This window comes from Ascidia mentula, chromosome 3 (genome assembly GCF_947561715.1).
Source record: "Ascidia mentula chromosome 3, kaAscMent1.1, whole genome shotgun sequence".
Classification (NCBI taxonomy): Eukaryota; Metazoa; Chordata; class Ascidiacea; order Phlebobranchia; family Ascidiidae; genus Ascidia; species Ascidia mentula.
The window spans coordinates 22,239,121-22,257,055 of NC_138568.1; the positions used below are offsets into that span (position 1 = coordinate 22,239,121).

A 17,935-nucleotide genomic window follows, 5' to 3' on the forward strand; every position below is an offset into this window, starting at 1 on the left:
ATTCCGTCCCTTTGCACAAAGCAGGGAAAATGTTTTTCTCCGTTTACATCACAAATGTAAATGCAATTTTGCTGCTAAATTCGTAGCTCCCGACCAAGCTCCTGTCAGGGGTCATGTTTTTATCTATATTTCCTGCCATAGTCGCTCGGTTTGTCGCCTTTCCTCAAATGTAAAATCAGTAAGTTATTCTTCTAATTATATTTGTAAACCATTTAACTGTTTTTTAATTTCTACTGTTATTGAATGGATTGTGAATTATATCAGAAATTACATCAATAAAACATCGTACGCCGAATAACCACAAAAGTAACTTTCAACTTTCTGAAATGTTCGCGCAATATATTCGACTGTTAGTTCCAAATGTACAACCTCGAGCGTAACTTGATAAAATGTGCAGAAAACTTGAGCTTGAACCAAACAACTCGAACTTTCTATCTGATTGACTGACGCTAAACTGCTTGAACAACTTGCTGCAACTATGAGTTGAGTTTTTCCCTCTTGCTATCTTGCAGGCGTCCCGGGAAGCAGGCGGCGCTTTGCATTAATTCAATCAAGGATAGGAGGTTTCGTCGCCCGTGTTAAAAATACCGTCAACTTTGCAGCTGTTTAATCCCGCGTGACTGATGAAAGGCTAAGAGAGGTTGCTTCCAATGTTACTTGCGCTCTCCGCAGTTCGACACCAACTCCCACATTCGTTCCAATAGCGAGCTGTCTCAGTTGTAAAACTTCGCGGGAAGTCAGATAACAGAATTACTCGGTTGTTTGGTATACATTTAGGGGTAACAAGCTGGAAGGTGCCGCGAAAAGCATTTAAATTGAAAACAGAGGTGATGTGGAATAATGCAAGGAAGGATATTAGCTGCAAGTACTCATATGCAGACAATACATCTGCCAAACAAGACAGATATCCTGACATCTTGTAATGATGTCGTAAACGATTCAACTTGTTTGTTCTGCTTAGTATTTGTAGCAATAAAATATTATGGGCTGGTTGATTTTTGATTGTTTGAATGTTTAAAAATCGTAAACCGGCCACGCTTTTCAGACAATCTCATATAGGACACCATGAATGGTACATCACCTTATGTCACCACATCTCTGTATCCCACCACAACCCCTGCGACGACGGTCGAAGTTATTCCGTATCTACCAGGGATGTGCAATGAATGGTTGAAAGCTCAGAACCCAACCTACCATGCAAGCATGGCTTTGTTCGCTGCCGCTTTCCTGGTCCCTGTGTCTTTCAAGTAAGTCTACACACGCCGGGTAAAACTCAATAAAATATAGTCGTATTCCATTATGATCGTGTGGGTTTTATATAAATCTGAAATTATCTATTGGAAACGCTGTGCGTTCATGTGAGGCGCGAATTCTTGCATGCACGTAGTTTTTATTTCACATCCCGTGACGTTCAAATATGACGTCATACCTGCCCTTAATAAAACCTGTTCGGTTTAATATTCCTGAGCATCAGTGTGTGTTTTTATTGTCATCCAAGTATCGAAAACCTTAAAACTCCACCTCTTCTTACACTTGCTTTTGTGTGTTAGTTGTGAAATAATCCTCTTTAAATCTTCTTTGCCACAAAGCATTTATCATTTTATCTACTTCATAATGCGTGACGTTTACATCAGAATATTAAATTCGATCTTTTGTGACAAAAATTTGGGGGACGTCACCCACGGAAGCAGCAACATTTTAACAAATACCCCCCCCCCCTTTTTTCAGGCATTACGTCATCACCTTGAGATCTCTGTTGGTTTTCGCCTTCGCGTTGCTGATTGTGTGGGGGGTGATGTTCTGGTGTACGTACGATGTCGTGATCTGGTGTTCGGTGTATCTTGTACAAAACCTGGTGCAACTTCTCTATGCTTTCTACCAGATGAGGCAAGTCCGTTTTCCCGCGGATTTGGAGGATGTGTATTTGGAGGTAGGCGGGAAAATCCTCACTTTCCTTGAAGTTTTCTCGCCGGATGGAATCCGAAACATGAAGTTTCGGGTGTAAATTTACGGGCGGAAAACATTTTTCTGAACTTTTTACTGCATACATATTTCATCCATGCTTAGACGTCAAGTTCAACTACATGTTATAAGATGCGAAATCAATTAAATTTAACAATATTTTACAACACTTCTGCCACTTGTATAACGCTGTCCGCAAATATATCAATCCGCCCTTTTTCGGAATTCTCTCTCAAAAATCTTCTTTCTTAAACCAATATCATTCAAGTCGCCAACTTAGACAAGCAAACAAGCAAGCTAAAACGAATCGGATCGCTGCATTTCTGCAGTCCACGTGATGTCACACATGACGTCATATTGTAAATCAGCACGGGATTGTTTTAAATCGACAGGTGTTCGAACCCTTCAATATTACGAGACGAGAGTTCAAAGGGTTGACTCACCAGAATTGCAAGTGGGTGAACATCTATCCGGGTGATAAATACGCCGTTGAGAATCACACGACGGTGGAAGCGAGAGTTTCAATGCTCGTGGTTGGATGGTGGGTGCAGTTTATCCGGTGCATGCTGTTGGTTGTGGAATCGGATCATTGTTATGTGAATCAGGGTGGTTTGAACTCTAGAGCGCGTCGCGATTCCTTGCGGTCGGCATCGTGCACTCTAGAATATTAAATATCATCAGAATTTCAATATAATTGAAGTTTATTTTTGAATACAGTGTAAATTTATTGGGGGTGTTGGGGGTTGACTTTATAATAGAAATCGTATATTGTTCCTGAGGTAAATTCCCATTTCCGCAATGTACGCACTTATAACACAAACAGAGCTCCATTAGCTTGGTCGACGCAGCATTGGAGAGATCAGTTATGTCAACAAAAGGACATTTTCATGTCAAACGTCTCGGGATTTTAAATCTGTTCTTACTGTTCAGCATGCGCGTGACTCACAAGGGGATGTTCTTGCACGATGTGAAGGAAAAACAAATGATCGATTCTGTTGAGTGGGACACGACCAAGCTCAGGAGAGGGGAAATGTTTCAGGTAATTTACTGTGTTGCGCTGATGCTGTATGCGTCTGTCGTGCCTGCGCGTTTTTTTCGCATTCTACACACCCTACACAATTAGTATAACACGTCAGCTTGCCGGCGCAATACTAATAAGACCGTGCCGGTTCTTTGTGAGTTAATGACCAACACGAACCGGTTGTAAACAACCATATGTGTAAGCGTATGTTTCACAGCACCGTATTTACGCGGTTACCATGGTATTCTGCTGATGAGGGAACCGGATGCTAAAATATTTGAATCCCACCAATGGTTGAAAATGTTGTTGAAACGTCATTACATTACAATATTAGATTACGATTTTATGCAGTTTTGTTTTAATTCCAACCAGGTAACGATTGAGGCGATTGACCGTTGCTTTTACCTTTGCTGGAACCGCGAGAAGCTGCAATATTACATGCAAGTCAACCCGAAAATCGAGGCGGCCTTCGAGTACATCCGGGGAAAGGACATCATGGAAAAGGTGACACATTGGTTGTCGCTTTATACCATTCTAAGCTTGGTATTGCGTAGAGCGAGTGCGTTAAAAAAACATCGACACTTTTGGGTCATGTGCAGATCAATTTTGTTTATATAGTGGGCGGTTACCATTCAAAACACATTGTGACGCAATAAAGGTGATTGTGTTCGTTAGAAGAGTAGAATGCCATGTAGTACGCGCCAGACAAAACACTCTAGCGATGAACGGGTAATCAATCTTCAAAACTAACTTTTATCTGCCACAACAACTTTCTCAGTATAACATATTCCCGACCGTTTCATTTGTCCTCTGCTTTAAATGTTGGTGTAACTGCTCGCAAAAATAAAGCAACTTTGTGTGTGGACAGGTCTACCAGACATCCATGAACGCATTGAGAAAAGGTCTTAACACCGACGGGGAATTCAAGGAAAGACACCTGACTGCTATCGACATCAGAGAGGGTTTTGTCCATGAGGATCCAAGCGTCATCTACCAGTAGATGTTAAAGGCTGTTGGCTCCCTTTGAAAGAATTGTATGTTGCTCATATTGTTGATTAATGTAAGCCATGTGTGGGATTTACAACTGTAGTGAATAAAGCCGTGTATATATCATTTGTACCTAAAAGTTATTCACACACCAGAAGTGTCTTTCTTCAATTTTTAAACTAATTCTGAGGTTTGTTCGTTTAACAGCAGATAATGTGTTTTTCTAGCAAGTTCATGCCTTACCAACAGTTTAATTACACAGGACTCACGCGGGTTATACGACAGGCATACAAAAAATATCAGTCTATAGACAGAAGGGATTAGCAGCAAACGTTTTTATGCTTCACAACCAGTTACTTTTCTTTCAATATTTAACGCAGAAATTACAACAAGAGTTTTTGTGCAACAACCAAACACACAAAGAGTTCAACAATTAAGTTTTTTTTAGAGGATTCAGGATGGTTTATATTTTCGTATCAGGCCGTCTCTACAAGCGGTGTACACGAAGCTGTCACGTGATTCGACGACTTGGTACACAGAATCACAGTCGGGTCCAGTAAGTTCAATGGCAGCTTTTATGTGTTGCTCTTCCGCATTATCTCCGCTTCCAGTTGGTTTAGAAACTTGCATGAGCGAACACCTTCCATTGCCGAAACCCACCCAGAAACTCAACTCGTAGTTCGCAGTCGAGCTTGGGTGGAGAGCCAGAACTGGGGATTCTGTTCCGCGATCCGTAACCATGGGTAGGCTGCAACATTATCATAAGTTTATAGTCAAGGTTTCACGTAAAGACTGCAATGCCTTGGGTGCAATGTCAGTAAACTTTAAAGCATATTACCACTTACAAAATTATTCAACAAAATCTAACAGATTGTAAAGAAAATCGTGATCAACTGAAAGCAAGAGTTACCTACACTCCTAAACAAACAAACAAACCTTGCTAGGGTCAAGTCAATCACATTCACACTTCCATCATGGCACCCCACTGCCACAAGCTGACTATTGATAAAACAACAGCAGTTCACAGCACTGGACAATTGCTTTGTAAAAACATTTGATCTGTTTGCGATGTGATACCCTTCCAGGAATCCACTTTCACTTCCAATGATCAGAATTTTATTTTCTGTGGCACATTCTAAATCACCTTGAAACAAAAAAAAAATGCATTAAAGGGTAAACAGTTATTCTCAAAATAAAATTTGTGCATCTTACTTCTTGATATATCTTTGTCAGCATTGTAATCAAAAGTCTCCAAAAGTTTTGGTGTGCCAGTTGCAATAGCACAACAGTTAATTTCTTCTTTACCTTCAGCTAAACAAGCAATTTGTAACGATGATCCACAGTCCCACAATCTTACTGACCCATCAGCAGAACAAGACACAACATTTTTTCCTTTGTCAACAACTGCTATACACCGTACTGCCCTCTTGTGGTGACCATTGAGTGTTCTGAGAAATATTTTGTCGCTAAAGCTGCCAGGCATAAATTTAATTTAATCAACATTCCGGACATAATTTAATAAACCTTTATTAGGACTCTGACCATAACATTGAAAAAAATTTTTTAGTTCTCCTTAAACTGACACAAATACTTATGTTGATTGAATTGAAACAGATTTGGTGCCCCTAAACTAATGGCCTCTCTAGTGCTTTACAGTCATAATGTTGATGAATGTCTGTGCCATTTAATCATCCATTGCAACTATCATGTATAAGTGCATAATAAAACAAAAAATAGGTATTTTTTTGTTAAATAACAGATCTAGGGTTTCAACGCTTTATTTTTGTCGAATATTTACCATGCATCATTTGAGTATTTGTGGTTTACATGTTCAAAGTCACCTTGCACAGGATCCATCTTCAGCTGACCATATCTTAAGCTGTGTGTCCATCCCCCCACTCAAAACAACCATACCCGAAGGAAAGAATTTACTGCATTCTACCTCACCAAAATGGCCATCAAGCTTTCTCTACACAAAAAGTGTTTTGCAATTACATGTGGAACAAAAATAATGAATTGAAAGGATTTTTTTTAAACTAAAAAATCTAACCCTGACATTGCCGGTTTTGGTGTCCCATATCACAAGTGTTTCATCTCTGCCAGAAGAAACACCAAGTCCTCCTCCCACAGATATGTCAAGGGAAGTCACCTACACGAAATCATTATTGCAAAATATAATTTTGTGTGTTGCCAAACTTACATTGCTTTTGTGGATTCCTGTAAATTCAGAAAAGGGCGCAATAAACTTTACTGCAACTTTTTGTTGAGCATGTTCCAAGAAGATGGAGTTTTTATCAATTTTCTTCACAAAAAAACCTTCAGTAACATGAAAATTTGTATCTGACTCATCCAAATTTATTATATCAGCATGAATAGTTGGTTGTTGTGGATGCTTTATGTAGGCCCAAGCTTTTCCACCAGATTGCCTTAAAAATAAGTGACTAGTGAATGTGGTAGTGCACGTTTTTTGTTTAATCCTTACCACAACACTTCATTCCAATTTGGTTGCAAGACAAGGTAGGAATTGCTTAAATTACAGCTCATTATGCTGTTTAATTGTTGCACTATTCATATATTTCTTAAAGCTTCGGTCTTGTTGCAGCAACCAACCACTTAAATGGCCGCACATGAAGGCGAAAATTAATCTAAAATTAACAATAGTTGAAAGAGGAAAAAGAGAAAATAAATTGAGCATTAAACCTGTTTTCTGTTGCAAATTTATTACACAGCAACTTCGCTGTTATCACGTGGTTGTGTGTTGTGTTGTGAAATAAATGAAGCGTGTCACTTGTGTTTCCACGCAGAAACAAGCTGGCATTGAAAAAACATCATTAAAGCAACATAACTTAAAAGAATTACATGAAAAAGTACGACTGGTTGCGACTTCCATGCAGTTTGACTAGATTAAATCCTCTGGCGGAGCTTGCTCCCTATGAGGCAATTTCGCATGGGCCCTCGTTGTCCATGCCATTTTGTTTCATTCTATGTGTTGTTAGTGTTTTGCGCAACATAAAAATGATTTGATTTGAAAGTCAGTTACAACAAACAGACTATTGTACAATTTATGTGAATTTTTTTTTTTATTCAACGCTAAATTTAATGTGTAAGATTTTTATGTGGTCCCAAGATTTGAATTGTGATTTTGGCACCAAATAAAATAAACCATTTCGTGGGAGTTTTCGTGAAAAATTTGCTGTAAAAAGAACAAGCAGAACAGGAGAGACATGGAGTTGGTGCGTATCTTGTACTATTTGGCGTTTCTATGTGTTTAAGTAGTAATGTTTCGTTGCAAATAAAGTTTTTTAAATGTATGTTTAAGAATTCAATAACAGAAGCTACTGACGTTGCTGGTCAAAAGAATGCAGACAGCACTTTAAAGGGTAAAAAATATATGAATAGAAAGCAGTTTTTGTTTAGTTTTATATTATGCTGAGTAGCTTAGGTACACAATAATTAAATGTAATTTGTGTGAAAGTAAATGTGAAAGATACTGACTTAGTCCTGCAAGAATTATAACCAGATGCTGACAAATATTTTTTTGGTGTTGTTGCTCATCTAGATAAAAAGATTTTTTCATCTATGGTCAGTCAGTTTAAACTTGTTTGCAACTTTTTATAGATTTAACAAATTCTGTACAGGAGTACACAATGCAGGATTACCTTCCAATGTTTCGGTTTGTTTTTGTTTCAGTTTAGAAGTAGAGGAAAAATTTGTAAACTAGGTTTGTTAATGTAGTTTTATTAAATGCTATGCAGTAGCACCAAGTTTGTTTAAATTCATTATTTACAGAGTCATCATAATATGTTTATTTTTGCCCAGAAACAGCACTCAGTTGGAAAAACAATGTGTGGAAAAGGTGGATGATTTATTACAAAACTATAAACAACAGGAAAAAGGTTAAGATATTCTGCAAGTAAAAGTTATACATCAATTGAAGTAGACTTTTTATAGATCTTCTAAATGAAAAAAATGCCATGTTGCAGAAGTTAGAAGTTGTATCAAGAAGTCTTCACCCAACTAAGAACAAATAATTTTCATTTCTTTTCATCTTTTTAGTTTTTGTTTTATAAACTTCGTTCTGCTTAACTTTTTTGTGTTTTTCATTTTATGGCAATAAACTTATTTTTACATTTTAATTTGAAGTTGTGAACTGCAGAACTTATGGAGTTATGATCAGTGCTAGATTAGGAATCTGCTGGACCCAAGGCGCCCGAAAATATTGCGTTCCATAGAGTAATAATAAAGCATTAACGAACCTAGCGAAAAGCTTATCAATCATTTTTTCCAAGCAATCACCATTCGATCGTGGCCTCTTTAATTCTGAACCCAGGCAATAAAGTTATTTAGGTGGCTTGGATTTTCGACTGGCCCTAAGGCATGTGCCTGTTGATTGGTAATTTCGCAGTAAACATATTATTTGTACTTTTTGATAATGATACCAGGAAACTTATTAGTGTCAGTCCAAAAAGACACTCATTGCAAATTAAACTTACATCTCACAATGAAACAAACACTATGTTAATAGGATATAAGGAATAAGAAACCGCTGTTTGTAAAGGCACTTATTCGTGTTGTTATTCTGACGCACAAAGGCGGAAATCTTTCATACTCGTGGGAGAGGTAAACAGAAATCAGCAATTACTGACGTACAACTATGACGCAACAAAATTATTTTAAGATTTTCTGCTAATGTAGATATGTGAACCCGAAAACCCGGACACGTCTGGCGAAATCCTGATGCCTTGTAAACGCAGTTGGCTTAAATAGAAATTCTAGGATATTCCTTGCAAGTTTATGGAAATAAGGACAATAATGATTCCAACAGAGGAACAATGCCAATAACAACCCGATATGAATGTGTCTGCAAATACCACAGTGCCATCTTGGTGATATCATTTTTGCCTGACCATAAAGTTTCAATTATAGAATTCGTGGTAATTTGCGTCGTTGAAAATGTTTTCACCCCCAGGCTAAAACGTGCGCAAGTTATCACGTCGTTTGACGTCACAATCGCGCTCTCTGTCAGTGGAAATGGATCTGCTGGAAAACTCGTATGTTTTGCATGCAAACAACAGTACGTATGTTGAGGTAGACTGTAATTCTGTTCCGCAAATAAAATATCACAGAAGATTACATAGGTTCGTTATGGATGGCGCACAGTGCCGGTGCTAACGACCAGGAAATGTTGTTGATAATTTTTTCAACATGTTTTTTATTGCAGCTGTTGACTAACTGTGTGGTTTTGGAATGCAGGCTTGGGTTAACACCGCGCATGTCTTTTTGCTGGTTTTAATCTTGTTCATTGTCGGATCTACAGAAGCAGGGAAAAGTTTGAGGTGAATGCTAACATTTTTGTTAACAATGAACATAAAGCTTGTTTTGAGGGCACTTTTTTCTGTTTTGACAAAACTTAACTTATTTGTTTGCGTAACCAGGCAAAAAAGTCAAGTAAACATTTTTAATTAGTGTTTCGCCTTCATCAGCCCCATGTTGTTGTGCTCCATGCGAATGCGTCTTTTTTCTAGATGCCTTCTGGGCTCAGTAGTTTTTTCTTAAAATCGTAGATTAGAGCCCACATTTGGAAACACTTAGCTTAATCGCAATATGTTTTGCACTTTCCCCGGCCAACAGTTTTCAAAATATGATAAGCAAAGTGGAGCCAATAATATATATTACACAGGGCCTGACGGCACTATTGGTTGAGCTTTGCTTGGCCATAGTGTTTCCACCTTATTTTCTCCGTAAGGTTGCACCTAGTTTGGTGCCCAACGGATGACGGTGATTGTATAGTCACCACAAAGTGGAAGTCTTTGCTTGGGCGTTTGGTCGGCAAAGTCGTCTGATAGTCACACCAGCTGCACTGATGAGACCTTATAGGTCGAAACAGTGGCCATCTGTATGCAGCTTACACAATTTTCAGAATATTGTACAGTTTAAAAACCATGTAAAACGTGGTCTCCTGTTTTGCAATAAAGACGCATATGATACTAACACAACTTATACGTTGTGTATCTTGCGACGCAGGTTAAGGCATCGAAGAAAAAGACAGCTCGGCCACCAAGAATGTTTCACACAAAACACAGCTCATTATCCATGCACCAAAACGGTGATGCAGACCTTCCCCTTATATTGTGTGGGTACCTTCTACCCGTACATTTGCCAACAGTAAGTGACTCACCGAGCCAACTTCTTCGATCACAAATTATAATGTTGCGTAAATTAGTCAACACTTCACTATTTAAAGCAGTAAAGTAGCCATGGTAAACAAACATTTCCGTGCGTATTTCTTTTGTAGCTGACAGTGCAGAATATCAGTAAAGAAAATGAGTGTGACATGACAATGTTTCCCATAATAAATTACACGTGTTGTCGTTCTGTCAGTTATAGCCAAGAATGTTCCTTTAAAATTGTGCTTTTCCCTATGACGTCCTATTGACGAACAAGTACAGGCTCTTACATAATCCGTGTAGTGGTGATAATTCAGCATGTTTTATTGCAGGCTCCTTTTCTGGTTTTGTTGAAAAAAAAGATATTTTATTTTCTAAACTACTAGCTTTAGCGAGTTCCCCTCGCTTCATCAGGTGTAAATAATGGCAACGCTACAAAATGCGTATACAAGCACAAAACACACACATTTTGCTTTCAATGGAGATAAGACCTTAAAATTACAATTGAGAGTCACAAAACTAATACGACTTATTAAATAATTCAATTTTTTTAGACGGCCTGTAGTTATAACGACAACTTGCACCAGGACTTACAAAGTGTGTTGCGATGGATATAGTGCTCTCGGAGCAGCATGTATACACGGTTGGTTCCTTGTGGTTATGCTTATCATGCGTTTTCTTATGTGGACCGATACGAATAAATGCGGACGGGGCCTTTTACTCCTTTCGAAAACAGTTTTAGGGCAATTTTCGAATTGAAAATTAGGAGAATTGATACGGTGTATGGAACCTTTTACAGCACGGTTTCGATTTCGTCAAATCAGTGAAATGTGCCTTGGAATGATCGGGTTTCGCCCTTAAGGCCATGTGATCGGGTGGATGGCATCCTTTTACTCAATTCTTATGCCTTAGATTCGAAAAACCCTTGCAACGGATCTCCAATGATCATAAACAACACGTTATCGGGATTTCTGACGTCATACAATCACCCGCAGAATTATATGAATCTGATGAATTGTCAGTGGAACATAGAGGGACCGAATAATGCCTACATTATTATTCGTGTCACCAAACTCGATTTGCAATCGCAGAGGTAACAATATTTCTGAAAATTTGAAAATTGTTGTGATTATAAAGGAAGTTTAATTGGAAACCTTACGTGTCGTTTCCTTAATTTGAATCAAGGCTAAATGTGAATCGTCTGGACAGTCTGACGATCTCTTCCCTTCAATTTAAAACAAGAACAACCTCAGTTAAACTGGAAGCTGTATTCGATTAGAATGAAAACAAAAAATAACCTTTGTTCATGTCGATAATTTTTTTGATCATTGTCAGAAACCTTTTCATCGCTGTGCATTGAGTTTGTTAAAAAATGTTAATATTTGATCTGTGTAAAATGGCTTAAGGTAATCTAGTTACAAGATACATCTTTGTACTTTTTGTTTGTGTTCCATATTTTCGTGTAATATTTGCTACACCGATGAACATAACCTTTTTAACTTAGTGTTAATATGCTTGGTGTTTGTCTTAGATTAGTTTGCACGCAAGGAACTTGTACGCAAGTTTGTGATGATAAACTGGAAATAAACGACGAATCGAACTCGATCAAGTTGTGCGGGTCGCGTTCCACTATCGCCTCCTTCACTTCATCGGAAAACAAGGTCAACGTGACCTTCACCACCGACAGTCATTCTACCTACCCTGGGTTTAGAATGGAATACGTCATCATTGTCCCGGAAACAACTACCACGACTGTTACGTCACAAGCAACAACCACGCCACAGGCGACCACCACGTCACCAACGACTACAACTTCAGTGGCACTGATCCCTTCCACGGCAGTTGGTTCGAACCGAAGTAAGCTTGTAAACTTGTTTAAAATTTTTCATGAAAAGGCGCTATTGTCACAATGGGTTTGTCTATTGGATGCATGTTGAGAAGTAGATTTGTGTTGGATTTCTATTCTTTCATTCGTTTGCGGCACACCAAACTTTTAAGTTAGTTCAAGTCAAAAGATAACAGATGACCTTGGTTAGGTGAACGAATTGCTTTGATTCGGGGCTACTTTTACTTCCTAGCGTTTTTTATTTTTAATTAGTAGCATCAAGGAAACCGATAATTGCAGTGGAAGTCTATGATATTTTAATACATTTTCTCGCGGCAAACCAGAACACACTTCACGGCGCACAGTTTGAGAAACCCTGCTTGGAACTACAGAAGGCGGCAAATCAGTTGTGTGTTTTCCGCTCAGGTCTTACCAACAACCTCTGTCTTGGTGATCAGGAATTCGTTCCCTGCCAACCACCTTGTAACTACCGCTGTGAATTGGGAAGAATCGTCTCTTACAATTGCTTTGCGAGGACTTGCACTCCAACCTGTGCTTGTCCCTTGGAGAGATACATTTCGCACGGAAGTCGGTGTCTCTCGGAACAACAGTGTCACGACCAATGTATGCACTATGTTTAAGTGTATTCGTAACACCGTCTTTTGAAGTTGTTTATAACGATGGTAGCGGTATATCAAAAAAGGAGGGGGGAAATGCGGAAACAGTCTATAGGTGTTCGGTTACTGTATTTAAATCTATTTAAAACTAATGGCAATTTTGGTGGTCAATAGACGAGTAGTTAACAATGTATGCGCCAGACAGAAAACGCTGGTCATGAACGTTAATTAATTTCAGACAACCTTTTGTCTGCCACTGCAGCGTTTCTGTGTTACAACATATTCTAGGAGGGGATGCCCCATCCGCCCCCTCCTGTGTTCGCCCATACGTTAGGACTCAAGTTTATGGCGATGGTTGGGAACTTACGTCAATTTCCCGTTGTATTCAGTGCCACCGAAATGCGAGGGAGTAAAGCAGCACACGACCTGTATGCGATGCCCCCTCTCCTGTCCTGGCTACGAACGGTTCGCTGCTCCATGTACAGATGCACCGGGAAACTGCAGAAACGGATGCTCCTGCCCCAGTTTTGCTCCTTACGTTTACGCGCAGAGATGCATTCCACATATACTCTGCCCCCTTCCTCCAGGTAAGCTTGTGGTGTGTTAACCAAGGTATAATTTTTTCAAGCATTGTTTCTTTGGTTGATGTGAGAGAACCGTCATACGATTCTATTTCCAGCCACATTGTGGTGTTGATATTTTCAAATTAAGATGTCGTAATGTAACGTTGGATATATCAACGAAAATCACTATTACCATGGGTACAGACAAAGCCGAGAGACTCTCACAATCCGCTCCATAAACGTCACCGTTCTTTCCTCAGTTTTCCCGCAATGCGAGGGCGGTCGAGTTTACACGGGCTGCATCACGTGTCCACGAACATGCCCGGGATGGGGAAATCCCATCACAGCAACCTGCGTGCCCGATCCAAACAACTGCGTTTCCGGTTGCGCTTGCCCGAGCTACATTCCTTTCTGGCACAACCGGACTTGTGTCGCCGTTTGTCCTCCACCACCTGGTAATCACGTACAATACTGCTACGAATCATAAGGTTTACGCAGGCTTCGCAGCCCAAGCATTGCAGTTAAGCTAGATCAGCCATATTTATACATGCAAGTCGGAGCGAGATTTGAAAATCAAGCTTCCGGTGAGGTTTGAACTCACGACCCTGGGCTAACCAGGCCCAACGCTCTACCAACTGAGCTACAGTAGCTCAGTGGTTTCACGAGGGTATATTGTGGCCAAGGTACACTGGTGTGCAAGCGCACAATTTGCCAGGCAACCTTTACTTACGTATTGGAACTCTACCACTACAATCACCGCCGCAATGTTTAAGGCAATGCATTCCATGAAGCAATATTTAGATGAATAGTTGCCCATTGTTTTCTTGAAAATCCTCCTGCGAGCGTTTTTGGTAAACAAGCGGTTGGTGGCAAAATAAATGGATTTCAAAAGTTGCTGTTGTGCCTAATTTATAATGATATTGTTAATATGTGAATAACTTCATTTTTTAACACAGTGGGATTTAAATCAATTTAGCAATAAACTGCTGCTTAATACATGCACTATGAAACACACGATCAAGAATCATCATCCCTTCGGGACACAATGGAAATAAACGACAAATATCACAAATAATTGTCGAACTTTCTTGTAAGCAAAACGTATTATGTTTTACAGTGAGGAAAATTAAGTGCGGAACGCAATACTACTTACCGAAAACAAGAATTGTTGGTAAGTTGGGGGCGATAGATTGCCTCTACATTTTTTGTAACATTTCTGATTTGTGCAATAGAAACCTCCTATCTAAATCGGTAATTTATAAAGAGGTTGCCCCGGCCCTTAATACTGATACAAGAAATTTGAATTTGACATACGTGTGTGAAAAGAGAAAGTTAAAGTAATTGGACCAGGTGCTTTGTAAGAAATTCAGAAAAAAATATTGACTTCCAAGCATGTGCGAATGCTTACGACTCTACTGGACATTCACCGTGAGTGGGTCAGCTTAAAATCATGCAGTTTTATGAAGGAATATTACAAAGCCATTTAATACGTTAGCCTTGTTATTTCTACAAATTCTATCTCACATAGACTGAATTACTTTTGTTTATGCACTTTACCTGTTGCATAGTCTGTAGTCCTTGGCAGTCGTTACCCAATTATCCAAGAATTTATAATGACCAAATATGTCTTGTTTAAGCAGAATCCTTATTCAATTAGAATAGAAGACAAGTAAATGTTAACAATTAAGTAAAACAGTGTGACTCACATGCACCTGACACAAAGCACACTTCACAGTGAACAGCACAAAATAATGATGACCTCCAACAGCAATAACAAACCACAATGTCATGAGGTCACCAGGTCAACACAATCCACACCACTAGGGTTGAAATTAACGATGTTACAAAACTAAGGTACAACAACAATTAACAATTTGCCATTTCAGGTGGTGAGTGGGCAGTTGCTGGATCTTGGCCTTGGATTACTCAAGTTATAAAGGGAATACTTGGAGCTGAAAAGCACCAATGTGGCGGAACACTAATATGTTCAAACTGGATTCTAACGGCAGCTCACTGTTTTCAGCACGAAAGTGGATTTGTGTTGGAGTGAGTTGAGGCCTAAAGTGTTTGTTGGTAACATTTGCAAATTGTTTCTTGATTAAAACATAACGAAGTTCATAAGCATTGAAATACTGTTGAACACAACGAGAATCCGGCCCTCTATTGTAAGAATAGAAACATGTGGTTGCTAATGAATGCTTCATTTCATTCTTTTTTATGTCTATTTATTTCGCAGGAAACAAGCTTATCTGTACAGCGTCAACGTTGGGAAACACAAAAAAGGAAACGAAACGGCAAGATTGGTTGTGGTAAGATGCAAATAAAGTCTTAATGCTGCAAATAAATACTCATATGTGTCGAACTAAAATCACTTCAGTCCAATGGTTAACGCATTGTTTTCAAAACACCTGTGTATGTGTATTAATAGCAGAGCATTCGCTTGGAATATAACCGTTAAAACTGCTTGTGGTATTGTTTTCCCTCGAGGCTGCAAAAACGCCAAAAGGTTCCATGTCGCTACGAATACATGAACTTTAGATTCACTTAAGAACGTTTAAAGGAATGAAGAACTTATAAGTGTCTAAAACCTCTCAGTACGTCTATTAATAGCAACATAGTAGCTTGGACCTTTCTCTTCCAACTTAAAAACGTGATTTACAAAGTAGGTAAGGATTAGATTTGCACGTTGTTAACCTCGTCCGAATATGCGCATAACTGCACTGACCAAAAGCGGCCTTCATCGCCCAAAATGGCCGAGATACGTCTTACCATGTCACCCTGACTAACAAACAATGCATCATTTCCGACCCAATCAAGTAACATTGCTGGGGTTTAAAATCCCTATATTTTTTGCAGCTGCTGAAAAACTTTATGAAAAAGTTATCACGCTGAAAACAAAGGTTGTCTTAAAATTATTTTCGTTTATCACCAGCGTGTTTTGTCTGGCGCTTATATAGCTATCTACTCGTCTGTTGATCCAAGTCTCCATTTTTTTTGTATCCCATCGGGATTCGAACCCTGGATATCCTGGCCACAAATCGCGATAAGGTTTTTATCTTGTTGTAGGGTAACCACCTACCCCATCCAGAGAAAATTCTGAATCCGTTCACACTCAATGCCTCGATCTTATGTTTCAAGTTTAATCTCAACCTGTAGAGAATATACACAGAACCAGGTTGCGGACAAAGTGGTCATCCACCCCCACTATAACTTGAACAACCACGTGAACGACATCGCGCTCATCAGAATCCCGAAGAAGATCGAGATGACACGTCACATCCGTCCAGCGTGTGTACCCGAATTTATTGATCCGTACCAGCGTGGTAGTGCCTGGGGTCCACCGATTGGTGCTTTCTGCTATGTTGCGGGCTGGGGTTCAACAAAAAGTGAGATATTTGCAGAAATGTTTGTGGTAAATAGGATACGCCTCAGCAACATAATATATATATAGCTGTCTGCTTGACCCATATTTCTGAAATAATGTTATATAACTATATGAGCTAGGCATATCCAATACAGCAGCAAGAAAGGCTAATTTTCGGGGCAAGTTTTGACTGTAGGTTTTATCATGTTATGCTGAAATTACAACGCAGAGCGCGGACCCGCGGCAACAGTTCTAAAGCAAGCGAGTCTTCGTGTGCGATCATCCCATGAGTGCAAGCTCTTATATCAGGATTTCGATGAGCGGACGATGATTTGTGTCGGAGGTGATGGAAATCACGACACGTGTCAGGTAAACTTTACTTACCACACCGGGATTCGAACCCGGGTTATTCGGATCAGGTTTCTCTTGGTATACGAGTTTAGCGAAGCGACTGTGTTGATGTTTGCCAATCTTTTTTTTGACCACACTGGGATTGGAACCCGGGATATCCTGGGTACGAATCCCAATCAGGTTATCGTCTTGGTATCGCACAAGTCCATTGTAAACCTCGCCTCTCTAGCGCAAGCCAACGGTAAATTAAAGACATCTTTTTTGACGTATTTACCTGAATCTACTTTTTAAGTCGAAAGTTTGTTCACACAGGGCTGAGGTCGTCCCCGCCATATTTAGCGGAAACCAACACTTTCTTGCTTTTACACCGGCTGTATTGTTCCTGCGATTAATTAATCAGTTACAGAACAATAGTTTCAACGACAAGTTTTTGGGCAAATCCCGACAACCTAACGACTTTTGCAGTCAAACCATGAAGGCGAAAAACCCCCGAGAAAGTATCCACGCACTTTTAACCGCTGAAATCCTTCGCAGGGGGACAGTGGCGGACCCCTCATCTGTAAACACGGACAACGGTGGTACGTCGACGGAGTGACGTCATACGGATTGAAGTGCGGCGCCCGGGGGTTCCCCGCTGTGTACACCCGCGTGACGTCATACACGAAATGGTTACGTCAGCAGATGGCCGGTTCTTCCGACTGCGCGGGTGGAGCCAATTTCGAGTGGGTTGAGAAGCAGTGATTTCTGTTGGTTTCGTTGCGAATATAAATGTTGTCGCATTTGCACAAACATTTACCGAGTGTTTTGGTTTCTAACTTGACAGAATATCAAGGCATTATATTCTGCAAATGGCAAAAAAATTCAAGACGGTGAAGCAAGGCATGAATCGCAGAAAATATTACAAATTAATTGTTTCTTCTCGAGTGTTTGAACACACGGAAAACATGAAGAAAGTTTCATTAAGTTCATTTGAATCGTGGTGAGTCCTCAACACGACTTGATTCACGAGTAGACATTTTAGTTTTGTCTGCTGTCACCAGAGATTAAACGTAACACAAATATTTGTTGCAAAAACTCC

General features: G+C 39.6%; 3 protein-coding genes and 1 long non-coding RNA gene across 4 annotated transcripts; 3 read left to right on the forward strand and 1 right to left on the reverse strand.

Annotated features, from left to right (window-relative positions):
• The first annotated feature begins 1,024 nt into the window (after positions 1–1,024).
• LOC145893999 (popeye domain-containing protein 1-B-like) lies at positions 1,025–4,096 on the forward strand. Its single transcript, XM_082982430.1, has 6 exons — positions 1,025–1,247; positions 1,729–1,930; positions 2,355–2,503; positions 2,893–3,001; positions 3,356–3,487; positions 3,852–4,096. The coding sequence occupies exons 1-6, from the start codon at positions 1,066–1,068 to the stop codon at positions 3,981–3,983; spliced, it is 906 nt and encodes a 301-aa protein (XP_082838556.1). The 5' UTR covers positions 1,025–1,065; the 3' UTR covers positions 3,984–4,096.
• Positions 4,097–4,207: 111 nt separating this feature from the next.
• LOC145893996 (proteasomal ATPase-associated factor 1-like) lies at positions 4,208–6,722 on the reverse strand. Its single transcript, XM_082982427.1, has 8 exons — positions 6,671–6,722; positions 6,453–6,615; positions 6,171–6,396; positions 6,021–6,119; positions 5,812–5,939; positions 5,183–5,418; positions 4,907–5,114; positions 4,208–4,718 (listed from the first exon to the last, which is right to left on the reverse strand). The coding sequence occupies exons 2-8, from the start codon at positions 6,512–6,514 to the stop codon at positions 4,424–4,426; spliced, it is 1,254 nt and encodes a 417-aa protein (XP_082838553.1). The 5' UTR covers positions 6,515–6,615; positions 6,671–6,722; the 3' UTR covers positions 4,208–4,423.
• A 451-nt stretch (positions 6,723–7,173) lies between these two features.
• LOC145894003 (uncharacterized) lies at positions 7,174–7,653 on the forward strand. Its single transcript, XR_014401534.1, has 3 exons — positions 7,174–7,203; positions 7,290–7,350; positions 7,589–7,653. It is a non-coding gene; the product is annotated as an uncharacterized LOC145894003 (long non-coding RNA).
• A 1,536-nt stretch (positions 7,654–9,189) lies between these two features.
• Positions 9,190–17,750, forward strand: LOC145893991 (uncharacterized). Its single transcript, XM_082982422.1, has 14 exons — positions 9,190–9,306; positions 9,995–10,135; positions 10,692–10,780; positions 11,050–11,230; positions 11,669–11,994; positions 12,389–12,586; positions 12,969–13,166; positions 13,403–13,597; positions 14,260–14,313; positions 15,029–15,188; positions 15,379–15,451; positions 16,312–16,528; positions 16,736–16,875; positions 17,392–17,750. Exons 1-14 carry the CDS (start codon positions 9,218–9,220, stop codon positions 17,596–17,598), a joined length of 2,268 nt encoding a protein of 755 aa, XP_082838548.1. The 5' UTR covers positions 9,190–9,217; the 3' UTR covers positions 17,599–17,750.
• The last annotated feature ends 185 nt before the right edge of the window (positions 17,751–17,935 follow it).

Bases quoted from the DNA above. Each gene is read 5' to 3' on its own strand.
- LOC145893996 (XM_082982427.1), bottom strand. From the start codon at position 6,514: ATGAGCTGTAATTTAAGCAATTCCTACCTTGTCTTGCAACCAAATTGG. The intron at 6,397-6,452 runs GTAAGGATTAAA...CTTATTTTTAAG, and splicing joins AATTGGAATGAAGTGTTGTG to GCAATCTGGTGGAAAAGCTT. The intron at 6,120-6,170 runs GTAAGTTTGGCA...GATTTCGTGTAG, and splicing joins CAGGAATCCACAAAAGCAAT to GTGACTTCCCTTGACATATC.
- LOC145893999 (XM_082982430.1), top strand. From the start codon at position 1,066: ATGAATGGTACATCACCTTATGTCACCACATCTCTGTATCCCACCACA. The intron at 1,248-1,728 runs GTAAGTCTACAC...CCCTTTTTTCAG, and splicing joins CTGGTCCCTGTGTCTTTCAA to GCATTACGTCATCACCTTGA. The intron at 3,002-3,355 runs GTAATTTACTGT...AATTCCAACCAG, and splicing joins GGAGAGGGGAAATGTTTCAG to GTAACGATTGAGGCGATTGA.
- LOC145893991 (XM_082982422.1), top strand. From the start codon at position 9,218: ATGCAGGCTTGGGTTAACACCGCGCATGTCTTTTTGCTGGTTTTAATC. The intron at 11,231-11,668 runs GTAACAATATTT...TGTTTGTCTTAG, and splicing joins CTCGATTTGCAATCGCAGAG to ATTAGTTTGCACGCAAGGAA. The intron at 11,995-12,388 runs GTAAGCTTGTAA...TTTTCCGCTCAG, and splicing joins GGCAGTTGGTTCGAACCGAA to GTCTTACCAACAACCTCTGT.